This window comes from Coffea arabica, chromosome 7e, assembly GCF_036785885.1.
Source record: "Coffea arabica cultivar ET-39 chromosome 7e, Coffea Arabica ET-39 HiFi, whole genome shotgun sequence".
NCBI classification, from domain to species: Eukaryota; Viridiplantae; Streptophyta; class Magnoliopsida; order Gentianales; family Rubiaceae; genus Coffea; species Coffea arabica.
Window position 1 is genome coordinate 5,990,248 of NC_092323.1, and position 18,682 is coordinate 6,008,929.

The 18,682-nt window shown below is 37.3% G+C and overlaps 4 protein-coding genes across 6 annotated transcripts; 1 reads left to right on the plus strand and 3 right to left on the minus strand.

Moving 5' to 3' along the window:
• The first annotated feature begins 2,858 nt into the window (after positions 1-2,858).
• On the plus strand, positions 2,859-4,553 carry LOC113701004 (cyclin-D3-2). The gene is made up of 4 exons (XM_027221442.2): positions 2,859-3,513; positions 3,638-3,839; positions 3,958-4,088; positions 4,206-4,553. Exons 1-4 carry the CDS (start codon positions 2,998-3,000, stop codon positions 4,440-4,442), a joined length of 1,086 nt encoding a protein of 361 aa, XP_027077243.1. The 5' UTR covers positions 2,859-2,997; the 3' UTR covers positions 4,443-4,553.
• Positions 4,554-11,441: 6,888 nt separating this feature from the next.
• On the minus strand, positions 11,442-13,367 carry LOC113701268 (ADP-ribosylation factor 1-like). 3 transcript variants are annotated; one of them, XM_027221837.2, is made up of 6 exons: positions 12,979-13,233; positions 12,687-12,757; positions 12,363-12,482; positions 12,109-12,227; positions 11,851-11,932; positions 11,442-11,718 (listed from the first exon to the last, which is right to left on the minus strand). In XM_027221837.2, exons 1-6 carry the CDS (start codon positions 13,124-13,126, stop codon positions 11,713-11,715), a joined length of 546 nt encoding a protein of 181 aa, XP_027077638.1. In that variant the 5' UTR covers positions 13,127-13,233; the 3' UTR covers positions 11,442-11,712. The 3 variants fall into 3 exon arrangements, with proteins under 3 accessions (XP_027077638.1, XP_027077637.1, XP_027077636.1); XM_027221836.2 differs by lacking the exon at positions 11,442-11,718 and adding an exon at positions 13,240-13,367 and having other exon boundaries at positions 11,842-11,932; positions 12,979-13,128; XM_027221835.1 differs by lacking the exon at positions 11,442-11,718 and having other exon boundaries at positions 11,842-11,932.
• Positions 13,368-14,106: 739 nt separating this feature from the next.
• On the minus strand, positions 14,107-14,688 carry LOC113701951 (uncharacterized). The gene is made up of 2 exons (XM_027222866.2): positions 14,612-14,688; positions 14,107-14,502 (listed from the first exon to the last, which is right to left on the minus strand). The coding sequence occupies exons 1-2, from the start codon at positions 14,630-14,632 to the stop codon at positions 14,278-14,280; spliced, it is 246 nt and encodes an 81-aa protein (XP_027078667.2). The 5' UTR covers positions 14,633-14,688; the 3' UTR covers positions 14,107-14,277.
• An 888-nt stretch (positions 14,689-15,576) lies between these two features.
• LOC113701379 (microtubule-associated protein RP/EB family member 1C-like) lies at positions 15,577-18,071 on the minus strand. The gene is made up of 6 exons (XM_027221994.2): positions 17,840-18,071; positions 17,539-17,694; positions 17,190-17,296; positions 16,255-16,504; positions 16,058-16,171; positions 15,577-15,965 (listed from the first exon to the last, which is right to left on the minus strand). Exons 1-6 carry the CDS (start codon positions 17,945-17,947, stop codon positions 15,687-15,689), a joined length of 1,014 nt encoding a protein of 337 aa, XP_027077795.1. The 5' UTR covers positions 17,948-18,071; the 3' UTR covers positions 15,577-15,686.
• Between the last annotated feature and the right edge of the window lie 611 nt (positions 18,072-18,682).

Here is an 18,682-nt window from a genome sequence, read left to right on the forward strand (position 1 = left end):
CAGTATTAATCTAGCAGTCTACTACTGCTATTACCGAGAGCATATCTTCGCGTGAGACAGACGTTACTGATTTTCTGTTCCTTTGCTAAACCCGATCTCTTCTTCTCCTTCTTTGAAATCCCAAAATAAATAAATATACATACATACATATGTATATATATACTGTACATCTTCCCATTTTTTAGTTGCAGTGTCAGTACAAGCATACGGAGCGGCTTAACTCGCGAAGTTTCAACTTTAATGTTGTTTATGTTTGATGTTAAAATATTTTGCAGGAGACCACATTTGATTTGACTACTTGGTTTCAAAGCTTTGAATTTGGTGGCAGCGGTCTTTCCATCGCTGAGTCCATGGGAAATGTACTCATTTATACCGCATTTTTTCGTTTCTTTTTTTTTTTTTTTTGTTTGGAGGTGGGGAGAATGAGGGAGCAATGTTGAAACCAACTTGTTTTAGATAAGTTAACCACAAAAATAGATTTAGAATCTTTCATTGATTGGTAAGTTGAAGGTTCAAGTCTCATGTTTTAAAGTTAAAAAAAATTCAAATTATGCGTCAAAACATACTTTTAAATTAGATGATTTCTCTTCTTTCTTTTTTTTTTGTCGAAACGATAGATGTCCTATAACCTAATCTAGCCTAGTCTAAGGGGAAGGGGAGGGGGTTCGATGTGAGTACAGACTCCATCGATGAAGGTCAATTAAGACCGCCACAAATTGTGGCAAATTTATGGGAGGCAGGGATTGAACCCCTGACCTCCAGCATCACCTTTAATAGTGATGACCACTGGACCAAATGGCCAGTGGCAGATGATTTCTCTTCACTTTAAGCTTTCTCGATAAAAAGAGAGAGATAGCGCAATCACAATCGGGGCAGGTGAATGGAGGAATCAAGTTCAACATTTATGTTTGGTGAATTAGATCAATTTTTCTATCTACCCTTTCATCGAAATTAACTAAGCATGAGCAATTTTTTTTCAGCTTCCGCCCAAACTTCTATTTGAGCCCCTGCGGAGCACAACTTTTCTTTCCTTTTGTTTTTTTTTTTAAAAAAATTTAAAAAATTGTAGTGTTTGTTTTCTTTTCTGGGGTAATTGGTCTCATTTGGTATTGCACTGAAGGTTTTGTAGATTCTCGTGCTAATTAATATGAGCAGAATTAGTAGGTGATTGTGATTTTGTTCTTTTCAAAATTAAATTTTTTTAACGATATTTTAATTGCTTCTTTTGATGTTTTTAGCATAGTTCAAATAGAACGGTTGATGTTGATAATCACATCACATTAGCGTTAATATATAGTAATTAGGTTGGTAACCTCAAAACTTCAAACATCCTGAAAATCGAGAGCCCCACAAAATTTTTCCCCAGTCCAGTGTAAGACAAACGGGGACAATTGACAAACCGGGTTGGACATGGTCAACCCTTTTGAGTTTCTCCCCATAGCTTTCCACCCCCCGCCCATCTCAATCACGTGTAGACCGTAGACTCTACACACTCCCTCCAAAAAATCCATCCATGATTAATTCCCTAATCAAGCCATTAGAGGCGCATAATCTGAGATGTGATACTACCATTATTCATTGGTGTTAGCTAATTCATTGTTAAAACCACAAAAGAAACCTTCTTAGACTAGAAATCTTGTGTCTCACTTTTACTTGGGAAACAGTTATAGGCACCTTTCTTAGACTGATTTGCACTTACAATGGGTTTGTTGTAATTACTGTAGCACTTTTTGTGATGTGATGTATGTGAAATAGAAAGGTGATTGAAAAGATAAAAAAGTGATTAAAATTTGTGAAGCCAATTATTTTACTTGAAATTTGAAAAGATAAAAAGGTGATTGGAATGTGTTTACTAGTATTAAGTTTTTACCAAATACGTACGATCATTGTGCAATTTATGCTTTTATGTTCCTTGATCAAAAGATTTAGTTCAACACGGTCCCGTTTGGCAAGTGAGTTTTTTTTGTATTTGTTTAAAATTTTATTGTAGTTTCCTGTAGAAGTTTTTTTAAAATTTTTTTAAGTGTGTAATTTTTGAATATTTTGAAGTGTATAATTTAAAAACTTTGAGAAGTTTTTTGAGATTGCTGTAATTTAGTTTTTAAAAAACTTGTAACAGATAAACTTGGCAAAAAACTCAAGTGTCAAACAGGGTCGGAGTTTACTTGGCTGACTGCAATTAGGAAACTTATGGCTATTTGTTATCAATATCAAGAGCGTCATGTCTTGAAGACTACCAAACCAAACGAATTGAATTTGTTCAAATGCCTTGTAGGTATTCACTTAAGATTCACTCTGTTGGTGGCAATATGCTTCACTTATTAAACTGTGTGTATATACACACAATCATATATATATATATATAGATACATATGTATCTATTCATATATATATTCTTGATATATATATTTAGTTGGTACAGTATCCTTAGTGTACTATCAAAGTTTTCATGCTCTATTTTCAATTTAAAGACTTGTAATAGTCCGCTACCATTAATTGGCAAAAATAGGAGGATGTGGAATTATCTACAATGGGCTTGGGCGAATGTGCCGTTACACAAGGAGTTACATGCTTGTGGTTCTGGTCCAGTATCTATCCCCATCTTGGCTGAGCGCCAAAATCCTCCGAATCACACTTTAAAGTTTAAAAACTGAGACAAAAATTGAGAAAGAAAATTCATTAAGGAAGAGAGAGAAGTCTAAGGGGGGGAAAAAGGACAGGCGTGAAAGCTATCCCAAATAAAATCCATCCTGCGCTTCCTTTCTTTGGTATACGCCACCCTTCGTTACCAAGCCCAGTATCCCACCCCCACCCCTCCTCAAACCCCAAGCCCCCAACCCTTGTCTCTCTCTCTCTCTCTCTCTAGGACAGAAAAGAGAGAAAGAGGCAGATATGTTACTGGGTCCAAGATTGGGTTAGAGTACTACTAGTATGAGGAGCTTCTCCTCCTAAAGATAATGAGAATAGCCTTCACTGTCTTCTTCTCATCAGAAGAAGATGGTTACCCTTTCACATTCTCAACAACAGCCACCACAAATCCAGCTCCAAAATCTAATCTTTGATGGCCTTTACTGTGAGGAAGAGCGTTTTGATGAGGTTTTGGGAAGTGGGCTTGGTTTTGAACAAGATGAGAGTGACTACTACTACTACTGTGACAAAAAGAGCTTAACTTTATTAGAAAATGACCTATTTTGGGAAGATGAGGAGCTTGTCTCTCTTTTATCTAAAGAAAAAGAGGCTCATTTGGGGAATAATAGGAGCAGTAATCTTGACTCAGATGGGCTTTTAATGGTGGCTAGAAAAGAGGGTGTTGGATGGATGTTAAGGGTCATTGGACATTATGGTTTTACCCCGATGACTGCTGTTTTAGCTGTGAGTTACTATGATAGATTCATATCTAGCCTCTGTTTTCAGAGGGATAAGCCATGGATGAGTCAACTCGCTGCTGTCGCTTGTCTTTCTATTGCTGCCAAGGTGGAGGAGATCCAAGTGCCCCTTCTGTTAGACTTTCAAGTATGTACTTCAATTGTAATTTTTTAAATCAGTACTGCTCTCTCTGTTTTCTGTGTACTTATAACTTGATTTTGGAATGTGGGGTGTTTGATTTGTTGCCGTGTTGCTTTTCTGTTTCCATAAGGTGGAAAGTGCGAAATTTGTTTTTGAGGCGAAGACCATTCAGAGAATGGAACTTCTGGTGCTGTCTACTCTTCAATGGAAGATGAAGCTGGTGACACCTCTTTCATTCATTGACCACATCGTGAGGAGATTTGGATTGATGACTAACAGGAATTTGGAGTTTCTTAAGAGGTGTGAGGACCTCCTTCTCTCTGTCATTGCTGGTAAGGAGATCAAGTCCTTGTAGCATTATTGCTTTGGATTGAAACCATGGATCATTTATCCGTTCTTTCTATGGTGAAGTAATCTATACATTATATGATGAACCTACTTGGAATGCAGATGCTAAGCTTGTGCATTATCTGCCATCTGTGATTGCTTCTGCTACAATGTTGATCGTTGTTAAAGACATTGATCCTTGTAGATTAATGGAATATCAGAATCAGCTGATGGATGCTCTGAAGGTTAGCAAGGTGGGTGCTAATTTGATAATTTCGGTCCTTGCTTCTGCAATTTACAGATTTCGATATCCTTATTTCGTACTAAATTTGCAATTGGTGAATCTTGATTGTTCATTTGAATTAATGCAGGAGACCATAAATGAGTGCTATAAACTCATCCTGGAGATAATGGATGATCAAGGAAACAAGCATTACCAAAATGGCAAGCGCAAACATCAGCCGATACCAGGCAGCCCAAATGGTGTCGTTGATGCATACTTTAGCTGCGACAGCTCTAATGATTCGTGGGATGTGGTACTTTCTGCATCACCATCGAAGCAGATGTTCAAGAGAAGCAGAGTTCAGGACAAGTTAATGATGTTATAAGTTCACCTAGCAGTTTGTCTGTGAGTTTGGATAATTGTCCTTTATAACTCTCACGCTGTTGTTGGTAGATTCTGTTGGCAATATTTATCTAATATACTGAGGATGGCGCTACATATGGTCTCTTTTTTATGTGCGCTCTTAGAATGCCATGCAATATTATGGAATGCTCTCATATCTGACTGATTTTCCGGCCAAATTCATGTAATGGATCAGAAAACTATTTGCTAGAGGGAATGAATCTTGAAATTGAAAGAGAGCTTGGTTAAACTTTTTCTTGCATTGTATCCATAGTTCTGATAATTTCATAGACTAGCATCAATGGCAAAGGACATTAAGCAGAGACATAGTAGTTACTTTATATCTGCCTGTTATCCTCCTTTCACCCATTCACATGAGACATAAATGACACCTACACAAAAGGTTGGTTAGAATCATAGACAGTGATGGGTGTGGGAAGTCTTTGGTTGTTCCTTAAAGGACTAATTAATGGAGTGACATAATTTTCAACTTAGAACAGGTTGGCACTAGACTATGTGCTTGTAACTAGTTAAGTAAATTGTGTGTAGAAAGATTTATTCTTGGAGGCAGGAATAGATTGTCGGCCAGTGGGATTTCAGTAGTTGCTGATATGCTTTTTCTTGCTGGCTTTGACCTTATGTAGAAAAATTGTGGTTCTAGTAGTAATCAAAGCTTGATAGGTTGGGGGAGGGATGGGTTGGGATAAAGCTTGATAAAATGTTGGACTTGTGTCTTTGGATGAAAGAGAGGCTAGAATAATCTGTATGATTAGATGCAACCAGAACATGTTATCGGACTGAAGAGCTAGCTCTTCTGTGAAAAACATGATGCGGCAACTACCTTGTGAGAGTGGGTTATGAATCTGAGAATCAGTCAAAAAGACTGTGAAATGATGATTCAAGCTTCATCGTGACAATACAGAAGAGACCTCGGGAAAGAAGGGTGATCACAATGGTGAGATAAAACTTCCAAACCAAAATAAGAGAGACAGTTTAAAAGATTTCAAGTCCCTGAATTAGCTCTTCTCTTTTGAAATCAGATGCGTAATTGTCAGTCATAATTGTGCTTGATGTTCATGAGGTGATGACGAGTGAAATCACAATACAAGGAATTTCCCTGATTATGCTTTGCATGCATAAAAGGATTCTTTCTCATATGCTGTGCCGGCCAATGATATCTTTGATTGATCCATAAAAGTTCATCTGATTCCTGATTAACTTGTTTGGCCACTCTATGGTTGTGGGTTTTCAGGTGTCTAATAATTTGGCTATAGTGGGAACCCAAGAGAGAGTCATGGTTTTGACAATAGTTCTTGCGAGCCAATAGGTACCTCACCTTGTGGGGTGTGTTTGGATACGTGGTAGCTCCTTGAGCTAGGCTTGTAACATTTTAACTTAGAAAAAAAAAAAGAAAAAGAGGAGTTCAATTCCAGCTCAAGGAGGAATGTGATGTTGGTTGGGACTTGGGAGGTTTTTAAATATGGATATTGATGGACTTGTCCACCCTTTTTGATTTTGTGGGGAAGGGCTTGTCCATAGAGACTTTTGGGGGGGAAGGAGGGGGGGGGGTCCTCCCAGACCCTGTTCCAAGGGCTTTTCAGCTTTTAAGGCCGGTACCGGTATGGCCTGATGATGGTTGAGGATCATCAACAGCAAAATGATGGATTTTTTTAAGGAAAATGATTTTTCAACTTAACAGCTACTGTAATTCAATTGGACCCACCCAATTATTCCGGAATGATAGTACGTAAATAGTACATTATTACTTTCGAGCATCGACCATTGGTACAGAAGAAGACTAGTAGCCTGCTTGCCCTCCTTTTTATTAAAAATAAAATAAAATACGTACTCCTCTGCTGTTTGACCGGTCAGTCTGACCACTTTGGGAAGCCCCGCCTCCGTTACAGCCTTGCAGGTTCGCAACTTTCTGACTTTAGCATGCCATGGGCAAACGGCTTCAATAATCAATAGTAGTACTAACACTTCTATGTTTTTTTTTAATTACACTTCCATTATCATTTTAATTATACAGTTTTAATTGATTAGATTATATGATCAAACTAATGATGAAAGTGCAAATAACAAAAATGGAAGTATAAATAACATTTTTCTTTATTTTTAATAACAAGAATTGCTATGCTATTCGATTAGATTAGATTTGAGGTGATTCTAATTCGAGTTTTAGCGAACAAAATATCATAACTTTTTTAAAAAAAAAAAATTAAACGATATGATGTTAAATAATTTTATGAGTTCTTACTATATGGTGGGAATTAAATATCCATTCGATTTTTACCCGAAAAGAAAAGATGGTACGTATTTAAATATGATTTCACTGTCATGCAGTTCTTTTTTTTTTTTTTTCATTTTTATGATAGGACATTCAAATTTTAGTTTGTATATAAAAATGATTATTATTGTCTCTCTTTTCCATATCAAATTATTTACTGCATTAAATTATGAAGATCATGTCCCGTCTTGATTTTAAAAGTTATATACTAACAAGTTTATTACATTAGCACCTAACATTACATGAACCTCAGAGAAAATGTTTGGCATATGATTTTGCTAATCTGAAAAATTCCGATCTAAGAATACGAAGAGGAAAAAAATGAGGAATAAGATCCAAGCTATTCTATCTAAGCAGTAGATAGCGGGCGTGAAAGTTCTCCTAATGAGCTGTGCTACATAGGAGAGAGTAAAAACTAAAAGCAAAAGGAGATTAAACTTTAGCATTAGTCGTAGAATTTTTTTAATTCGTTAATTAATTGGGGAATAATCTTATTCTTATAGGGGCATTAAAGAAAATATCCACATAGTACAAATGCATGAACTTTCAAATACTAAGAGGATTCTTTTAACATGTGTCCAATAAGTATCTGGTTAGTCCACTTAATTTATCTAATTTACCATTTAGGGTCCGTTTGTTTCGGGTGAAAATGTTTTCCAGGAAAATATTTTCCTAATTTCCCGTGTTTGGTTGCACAAAAGTTACTGAAAACATTTTCCTATGTAAAATATTTTCACTCATCTTATGGAAAACAACTTCCCTTCCAAACTTATTGAAGTTGTTTTCCGAAATGCATGCATCCCGCCTGTAGTATGTTCCAAACTTACTGAAAACATCTTGTAATATGTTCTTTTTTTTTTTTAGTGTAAATAGAAGGTCTCGAACCCAAGACCTCTTCCTTACACTCCTTCCCCCGTACCACCCAACCCAACCCTCCCCCTAGTATATTCAAAATAAAAAAAAAATCTCATCCTGCTCATCCTATGCTAGTAATTAATTATGTATGGATATTCTTTTCTAGAGAAACTTTCAGCAGTGAGAGTGCAAGATATATGTCACAATAAACATTGCATGTGATTGATATTTGACACTAAATGGCTAGCAATTTGTTTATTGCTTAAGGAGATATTTTTTATTCATATATACATTTCTCCAAGATTTTTTAAAGTTAAACAATGAGAAAAATTTTCTTATTTTGCATGGGAAGAAGTATGTAGTTATAATGTGTAGAAAGTAAAGATAGAGATAAAAGTGAAAATATTTCAAAAGTTAAACAAACACCAGAAAAATGAAGTAAGAAAATATTTTCAATAAGCTAACCAAACACCTGAAAATGATGAAAGGGAAATGATTTTCATGGAAAATTACTTCCACGGAAAATATTTTTCCAAGGAAAACATTTTACTTCCAACCAAACAGACCCTTAAATGCAGACAACCATATGTATAGTCTTCTTGCATTTAGTCATTCCTCAACCTAACTTTAAATTTCTAAAAAGCTAACACGTGTTTGATGGAATCACGTTTTACCATGAACTAGTCTTTTTCTCCTCTTGACTATGAGAATGATAACGGATAGCAGATTATTTACCAAATTTTATTTACTTGCATTATCAACACATTTTTTAGTCACCTTTTTATTTCATATACATCACATCAAAAAGATACTGTAATATTTTTTTTCAAAAAATTATTCCAAGTAGTCTACTATCCCAAACCACTCACTAATTGGAGTACTTGTCAAAGCAATACTTCTATGCACACACACACATATAAATATATATATATACATATAAATGCTTTCCAAGACTTTGATATGATATATCAAACGGTGAAACTGCAAGCATGGAGTTGGGGGAAAGAAACAGTGGGGGGAACATGAGATGCGGATTCACAAACAAAAAAGGGTTCTTCAATAATAGTAGTAGAATGGTCAGATAAGAAGAACATTCAACCAACGAACAGATGAAATTATTTCAATCTAAACTTTTTCCAAGGGAATTGTAGCACAGCTTGCTTTCGTGTCAGCACATTACTATTATTATTTCACCAACTCGCAGAGTTTTCTGAAAAGAAAGCTGGACGATCATTTAAGTTCTATACAAACTAGTCCATATATTCCATAAATGTTGTACCTAAGGACCGAAATTTAGTAATGGTTTTAGTTGAATGTAGTCCCACCCGTATGACTCCTATGCAAATGAAGTTGATTCTTCAGAATCGCAACATCTACATCCATTTTACCATGGGATAGAAAAATGCTTAACAAGCCAGTCTTCTCCATCATACTTTTAGCATTAGCTTTTAACTTTAATGGGCTCTCGTTAAACGTCATTAACCATGGGATAAGGTGAATTTATTTCATACTCCTATTTGAAGGTAGAAGGTGTCTTTTGACAACAGAAACATAGACTACACATCAGCAACTCTAAGAAACGGCCTTGTTTGGATTGTCGGTTTTCCGTGATCACATTTCCCTATTACCTTTTTCTCTCACATACATCAAATCGCTACAGTAATTTTTTCATGAAAAATAACGAAAAATGCAATCCAAACACAACCGAAAATTTCGTCCTTCCTTCCATTTACAAAAACCTTCTACTCCTACATACCTTTGTGCGTTCCCAAAAAATAGAAAAGAAAAAAAAATTGTTAATGAGCTGTAAGTTGAGATGTAGAGTATCACGAGACAACACATTTGGGAGGCAAAGTTGTTTTGTCTAATTTATTAATCTTTTCCGAGGGTCGACATAGGAAAAGTCCCTCTGCCCATGAAACCGTGGTTTTTGTTGCTTCTAAGTCCACGCCTTTTTTTTGGCTCCACAGGTTGTTTCGGGAGACCAACGTGCTCCGCTGCCTTCTTCCCTCCGAGACGGAGACGCGGTGCATTGACTTGTACGTTGACGCAGTGAATTTGTTCCTTCCCGTTCAAAGCCATCTGGCGCAAAGGCGGGAACTGTCATCCACTTTCTTCGCGCCTTCTTCTCAGTGCAATTTTGAAATCCTGCACAGGTGGATCTACAATTCGCTGCATACCTTCTGAATATTATAGAGCAAAATCACTCGTCGGAATCGGAATTTGTCTCGCATCAGCATGGTATATATTCGCCTGTAATCTATGTATAGTTGAACATGATCGACCCTATCGTTATTAAGCATGAAAGATGTTAATCACATTCCACTGTTTGTTAATGATATTTTTATTATTTATTTTATCATATAGTCTAATAAATAAAAATTGAGAAGACCTCAGTCTAGCAATTAAAATTGAAATCTCACTGATTACAAATCCTGCAGTCAAATTTTCCTGCTGTTATCTCTCAGCTTCTTTAAATCTCACCCTCTCTCCTGCCAAAAAAATTCTGAAAAAAATCTTATGTTAAAAATGATAGTGAAGGTGTCATTAACAAAAAAGTTGACTGCACTGAACAATTCTCTTTAAAATTGGAAATGTTAAAATTTAAAAATTGGGAACCGAGGAGTGATGGGCTAAGAATAAAAAGCCGTAGAGCAAGCTGTACGATAGTGAATTAGTGAGGAAACTTCGCATTTTGTGGTATCGAAATCGGCGCCATTTCCGACTACTTTTTCTTTTTCTTTTCTCCATAGATTTCTTTCTATAACTCCGCAATTGTTTTATCCATTATATCGAACTTTCACCTTTTCTTTTTCAAAAGTTTTTCTCCACAGAATTAATTTAATTCTGCAACATGTGATAATATTCATGAGTGCATTTTTAATCACAATAATTACCGCATTTGCAGCACCATTGTATGGTTTTTGCCGGGGGGCTGGGAATCCTTAAGAGTGTGTTGGTTGAACTGCCGGTGCCACGGCAGATTAGTTCTATTTCCCTTTTCCTAATTTATGGCCATTTAATTTTTGTTTCAACGTGATCTTTCTTTGGTGGTTAGAAAAAAAAAAAAAAAATCACTGTTGCTTTATTCTCCCCCACCCTTCATTGTTGTCTATGCTCGGATAATAGGTAAAATTTCACTTTGAACCCTTAAATTATAAATGCACTTCCATCTCAAATTTTAAAGCTTTCTTGTTGGAATCTTTGCCCCTAAAATATGAAATCTATTTCACTTTAGTTCTTAAACTTCAGTTTTGGACACACCACCTTTTAAAGTATGAAAATCTAAAATAACTTGTTCAACATCTTAACGAAATTGTTCCGGGTTGTCTGGTCTTTGCCAGAATCACATAGCTTGACAATCCTTCCAGGTTCAGTTTAAAAAGGATCATTCAACGGTTTATTTGTTCGGCTGCACAGATTCTTAAAATATTGCAGCTGTGCCAGATAATGTATTGTCCTAACTTCGTCGATGAAATTCAGATCACCCCGGTTAATTTGCCAGTGGTTTGGCCATTTCTATGAATTTAGTTGAAGCCCTTGCTGCATTTTGTATCAGCTTTCGATACATTTAATCACACATAACATTTATCCGGATTTTCACATACAAATCACAATTGAATTCTCCAACGAAAACTTGCTCCCTATAAGCTTACATTTTTCCAGGCTACATTTCTTGACATATATGTATACGTGGCAAGAAACGTCTGCTTTTTAACTGCCTGAGTAATTTTGTTCTTCAGCTTGGTGCTTCTTGAATAAATTTAGGCGTGCCTTTTCAAGCAATCAAAGTTTCACTTCTTAAGTGTCTAAGTGCGAACAAAACTAGTTCAGGCAGGGGCTAAGAAGTGATTCATTACCATCACAGCAAAAAAGGCAAAAAGAAAAATAGGAACAGAAGAAGATGCCATTTCGCACACAGTATCAGACCTTCTGCATTACACTTACTCGACGCAAAATGACAGGGCTTAAAATCTAAATTTTACATGCTTTCACTTGCTCATGCCCGTTCTGCATCCTAAATTTCTTTAGCAGGAATTTGTGATTCATTACCTGTCTAGACGTAAGGAAATAAGTTCTGGAGGCGCCAAGTTGACAGCTTCTGCAGTTATGCCTGAATGGCAAATACAAAACACGCTTAGTGGTAGTGCATAATTTGTTAGGGAATGGGGATCGGGTAGGATCTAAGTATTCAGTTTAATTGGGAAAATTCTAGAGAATCAAGATGCCATGTTAGTTAGCTTGCCTTGCTTGAGATATTGCTAGACAACCAATCTAGGCCCTCGTAGAGTCCCTGACCCGAAGTTGCGCAGGCACTCTGGATATACCTGCATCAGTCATATCCTATAAGATAAATCCCATAGAGTAACTCCTCAGGATTTCTTAGAACCGTGTTATGGTGTTTTTATGTAGTCTTATAGTTTCTCTTTGTGCACATAATTGTTGATGTGTCTAAACAGCACTACTTTAGGCAGATCGATTGCACAGGTTTAGTCGTGCATACCAGCGGCGCTGACGGAGTGAGTGGAGGCCAAGTTTATCTGTGATTTCAGAAACTCTCATGGCATTTGGGAGATCTTGCTTATTGGCAAAGACAAGAAGGATGGCATCACGTAGTTCCTCCTAGGAAAAGAGAAGCAAATTGTGGGCATGAATCTCATGACAACTACTTCGTGGAGGATTTTTTTTTTTAAACTTTTTTGGGTAAGCACTTCGTGTAGGATAGTCGATTCGTGTTAAGCGTTCTACAGAACGTACCTCATTAAGCATTCGATGGAGCTCATCTCTTGCTTCTGAAATTCTTTCTTTGTCATTACTATCAACTACGAAAATAAGGCCCTGAGTGTTCTGAAAGTAGTGCCTCCATAAAGGTCGAATCTGTAGATGAATGAGTATAGTAGTAAGAGAAGCTCTTTCGATGTGTGATTAGCATGCCTGATATGCAGATAGCAGTGATTTGTAACGCATGCGTGCATGAGGAGACCATAAGACGTGCATGGGTTTTGCCCTTGGCTAGTAAAGATTTTTGCCAATTGATTTTCATAAGTAAAGAAAGATTAGGTAATTGATAAGAAAAAGTACCTTATCCTGCCCTCCTACATCCCATACTGTGAAACTCGCGTTTTTGTATTCCACTGTCTCTACATTGAAGCCTGTTTGATCCCAAAAAACCGTTGAGACCAGATACATCATACAATTTTCAAGTTTTACAAGCACCCTCTGGGCAAACAAATTTAATTAGGGAAGATTGAGAGCTTTGTGTAGGATAAATACAACATCCTAGTTAGCAATCCATGTAACTAGTGCTTACATATGAACTTGAAACACATACACAACACACACAGCAAGATTGTAAGAAGTTCCAAGCAGATACCTATAGTGGGGATGGTAGTAACAATCTCTCCAAGCTTTAACTTGTACAGAATAGTAGTTTTGCCAGCGGCATCAAGACCAACCATCAGAATCCTCATTTCTTTCTTCGCAAAGAGCATTTTTGCAAACCTTGATATTGCCAAACCCATTTCTGTACCAAATAATCAGGAAAATAGAAAAATAAAATTAGGTACGTCGTACTTTAAGCTGTCCAAATTCACTCACTTGAAAAATTTAATAGAAGATGCCAGTGGAGACACACAGAAAATGCATTGCTTTCTGTTCTTGCTTGTATTTAATTGACGAACGTGCTGAGAAGCATAAAGAGGAAAGGTGGATGGGATTCAGCCAGGGGCCGAGGTAGAATAAAGGGCACTGAATTGTTATGCTTTCGGCTGTGAAGAAAAATTCGATTTGACCTATTCCTGGAATAGCCTAATCCCAGTCCAGATGAGTGACATGAGCTGAGATTCGCTCTTTGAGTTGGACGTTTATAGAATCTAATGACGCCCAAATTTGCAGGGAATCGGATTCACTTTTTTTTTGGATGAAGAGAACCACATAAAAGTAAACTAGTTGGCTGGTATTTCCTTTCAAGATTGCTTTCTTCGCTTGGACTTCTATTAAGCGCCATATTGCTCTACATCACCATATGCTGATACTGGTGTGTGGTTTACGGGATCATCTCGCTTGAGGGTTATCCTTTTTTGTGGGGATCATGATTACGTGCTACATTGTTTTTTCCTTCCCTTGGCATTAAGAATTACATCACTTTGTGAATCGGTTGCTCACGGAAAAAAGCAACGAAGAGGCCTTTCTGGCCAGCTTCTTCAGGAATTAATAATCGTCAATCCTGACCTTTGATAATAAAAGCATCAACAAGGGGTTTAATACATTAATGTTAATATATAGGCATGTTCATGGCTGCCAGTCTACGGATGCCAACCAAAGTACGAGCAAATGAATTGGGGGCATAAGTCATAACAAGTGACGTGTCCATAACATTTTCGGTAATCAGATTGATTAGAGAGAGCAAACAAAGATACCCAACATTCCATAGACAGCAAGGGAAAACAGATAGTAAATCATAAGCCATCTTCTACTATAAATAATTCACTTGTGTATTTAAAAAAGGCGTTATCCTTGGTCCTGGAGATGGAGTGATGAGTAGTGAAAAACACTCTCCAATCAAACATGAAATTCTTGAACTAGAACTAAACCTGAATAAACAAGCGAAAGCTGACACAGAGATGAAGTAGAACAATAGAAGTGCCAAAAAAAAAAAGGGCCTATTGTGAAGTTATTTCCGAGAGATAGCCTCCTTGGCAGACTCTAAGGTTGAGGCAATGGAAGCAGCAGCATTGGCCAAGACACCGCCACTAGTTTTTGAATCCGGGGATGAGTCATGATGCTGATGTATGACCTGCACTGGCTTCTGGTCTAGGCCTCCTCCGGCAGATGACCTATAATCTGTTGAGTCCACCCTCCTCTCAACCTGACCTTGTGCATTTACAGCGCCAGTTTCCTAGCACAACAAGAACCTAAATAAATCATTTATGCAACAAATTAATTCGATGCGGAAATTATTAGTGAAACATGCTGTCCAACATGGATACATGTACATACAGTCTTACCCTGTTCGCCGATGGGTTCATACTGCTGACGTTGGTGATGGGTTGTCCTAAATTTAGAAAACGAGGTCTTGACTGCGTTTGTTTGGGTTTTTAACGTTCCAAATGAAACATTTTTGCCATTTATTAATGCGTGCATTGGCCGAATCTGTTGGCAGTCGAAGGAAGAAAAAGTCTTTAGGATTTAGCAGCAACCAACCGAAGGCGATTACTGCGTTTCAGTTATGGCCAAGGTTTTTTCAAAAATTTTCCCCTTCCGTGTTTTACATAGTTGTGATGGAAAGATTATAGCTTTTCAAAGCGGCAGCCAAAGATTATAGTCATGCGAAGAGATGTACTTGCCATTAACCAGGAAGTTGGTCTAACAAAATAATTTTGCCAAGATGAGACATTTGGCTTCTCCAGCTCCTTCATTATCTTTTTCAATACCTCCACTCCGACCCCATAAGCATCCATCCTCATTGCGTTGCATTGAGGAGAAAGGAGACCAAGACCAAAATCACAACCATGTCATCACAAGGGGTTCTGCACCAGTAAACCTCTTGGCTTGCCTAACAACTGATACTACATAATAGATTGAATTTAATTCGCTCGTTTCTCTCTTATTATTATGTTTTGGCTCCAAAATGCCAGCGTTATACAACCACTTCATGAAATTCACCTGATGGCATTTGAACATATTTCTGGGCATGTAATAAAATTGTAACTACTAGCTAGTAATCAGCTAGCTTTTGAAGTTGGTTAAAAACTTACTGTTTTCCCCTTGCATTTTTTAAGACCTTAGGTTAAATGGTGTAAGGTATCGCCTAGAGCTACCATGGAAGTAAGCCTTATTCTGCTAATAAATCCTAAATGAAGTGCTCAAGGACCTCTTCTTACAAAAATATATTTCCAGTTATGCAGCATGTCCCTAAGATATACCCAGACAGTTGTTCCTACTTTATGTTCTAAGTAGGACTATTTGCAACTAAAAGAAGCAAAAACTTTGAGATACACTAAGTAGTTTTTGAACAGACAACAACGACTAGCATAGCTGCTAGATTGTGTACACCATTGAAGTCCAAATTCTCATAGACAATCAATATGTCACCAGGGGTGATCCACTGCAATGGACATCAGAAGCATCAGAAATCCTTTGCCTCGGGGACAAGGTACTGTTTGCAGCTGCATCCACATCAACATTGATGAAACTTTTCCTCTTTTGAGTTTCTAGTTTCAGCAGGTCTTCCTCCTCCTCAGGTATGGTATCCAATGGTTCTATTTGCTGCTGGTTCTGAGATATCATAGCTTGAGCTTCTGCAACCACTGAAGCATCATCATCTGTAGCATATAGAATCCTCTTTATTGCCTCAACCACCTGCAACATAGAATGCTATCAGATGAAACATTTAAACCACAAAACCCTATGCTTGTACAATTGCTGAAATAAAGATGGTCGGAGAATACTACAAATAGGTTCTCAATCTCAGGGCACTGGCACAAGATTTCAATGTCCCTCAACTTGGCGAAGTAGAAGTCCCTCTCCTTCTCAAGACTATCCACGGATAATTTCAACTCTGTTATCTGCGTTAGAACATAGTCATTACCCCTTGAAGTCTCAATATCTTCAGATCAAAATCATTTTCATAATGGATGAAGTATAGTACCTGTTGTTCATATGCAGTTCGTTCGGCTTCAGAATAGACTGAAGACCCTCCGCTTGAAGAAGGCCTAGAGGACTTGACAGCTTGACTTGCAATATTGACATGGGGTGCATCACTTCTTCGAGCATTGTGAGGAGCATGTTTGGCAGCAGCAGGAGCTGCACTTTTAGTTGAAGGCTGTGATGGAACAGATTTCTTGCTAGTATCTTTTCCACCCTTGGAGGCCTCTCTTCTCCTCTCAAGAGCATTGTAACTGTTGTTTGACATTCAAGAGTTACAAAAAAAAAAAAACATTCGTCAAAAGCTGAGTCGGAGTCCTTTAAAATAACAGCTAATGAAATTCTCAATTAGACATGGATAGTTGAGGCTCCGACCACATGATTAAGTAGTGTCATGTAGCTTAACTATTTCTGAGCAATTACAGAGATTCAGAGATAAATATATAAGTATGTGCAACATGTTTACATTCTTGTTTTGTTTTGCATAATTCTGAGTTCAAGTACCTTGGTGATAAGTAAAACTTACGAGCTACTAATTTTACAATACTCACACACAATACCAACGTAGTGGCAGATCTAACCTACTTGAGAATGAAGAAAACTAAAGTAGCAAACACAAAGTGCTTATCAAATGATTGGCGTACAGCCCAAAAATAAAACATCCCATAAGCTCAGCAAATTCACAATCCAAATTCATGCTGGGAACAGAGCATTGATTCTTAGGAGATCTTTAAATTAGAAACCAAATAAACAGTACAAAGAAAAGAGATGATACAACATTACCCCAAAAGAAGGGAGGAAGAAGAAGAAGAAGAAGAAATAAAGCAGCTAGATATACCAGAAATTATGAAATGAATACAGCAGAGTGAACCACAGAGATAGTTTTCCTCAATTGAGGTAAGACAGAAAGGTCAGGGAGCAGTCAGGTTCAGAGAAAACCTGTTGATAGATCCTCCATTAACAGTGTCACAGTAGCGCTTCATCCACTGCATGAATTCCAAATTGTCCAAAGGCCTTCCTTTGATCAGCTTATTAACCTCAATGTGCTATACTACGACAAACAAAGACTATTAATCAACTGGTTAAACATAATTTTAGGAGAAAACGAAACTGCTACCATCTTCAAATCTCAGCACCAAAAAAGGAAAAGCAAAGAACCTTGTAAAATTGTCCAATTTCATATTCTAGGAGACAATAAATATGTTCTTCTATGAGATCAAACAGGACCTTTCCCCCAAGAAAAAAAATCCTTAAAAACTAGAGCAAAAGGGGGAGAGGGAGAGAGGACCTTGGTGATTTTGAGCTTGTTGAAAACGTCCTGGAGGACTTTGTAGTTCTGAATCATTTCATACTCGGTCTTGGCATCGAAATTGACCTTGTGCATCGGCACAGTTCCTGGATGAACGGCGTCCATCAGCTGGCACTGGACCGCACCTGTACATGCCTGTGTAGAAATGATTTTACGAAAATTCACAATTTGCAAGGCAAAAAAAAGCAACAGAGAGAGAGAGAGAGAGAGAGAGAGAGAACGGCGAAAAGGATCTAGGGTTCGTAAGGCATGTCGAGAGGGAAATGGGAAAGTAGTGTACCTCCTCGACTTTGGTGAGATTGAGATGTAGCGTGGAATTAATCCAAGTTAAGATCTCCGATCTGCCGACGAAGTAAGCCGAGTCCATCATCCCTATGTTCGTCGCCATTCCTCTTCGAATCTCTCTGCTCCTTCTCCTGAATCGATATCGGCGATGTGTGGGTGCGCGTGTGTTATTTGAAATGAGGGGAGAGCGGGATGGAGTGTTCTTTTTAGTATTTGATTATGATTATAGGTGGACTACTTTTTTTGACACTGAGAGACTCTTGTGGTTTTTATACTAGTTTTGGGCCGTAATGATCTCAAGGCCCAACAAGTCAAGCAATCTTCAGTCTGGCCCATTGTTTATTAGGCACCATTTGGGATTTTGACACTGATAGTTTTGTTTTTCCCAGCCTCATGGATGCCTCTCTCGGAAACAAACAATGGGTCTTATTCCATAATCGAGTTGGTTTGTTTGGATTGTAGATTATTGGTAAATTCTTAGTTGCTCGCATTATTGTCAACATATTTTTTAATTATTTTTTTATCTTATATTTATCATATCAAAAAATTGTTACAGTATTTTTTTTTAAAAAAATCATTCCAAATAATCTACTGTTCCGAGCACACTCACGTGACATTTAAAAATGATCCTGTCTTTTTTTTTTAAGATTTAAAAAAAAAGGCCATCTTATTGCTATGTACGATCATGTATGCAAGTAATTTTTTTTTTTGTTGTATGAAAGTTTACATCAAATATATTATCTGAAAAATTGCTATAGATGTATTTCCTTTGAAGATAAGATATGGCGGCCGCCGGATACTTTCATAGTTGGTCACAAAAAGACGGGTTAATTCTTTC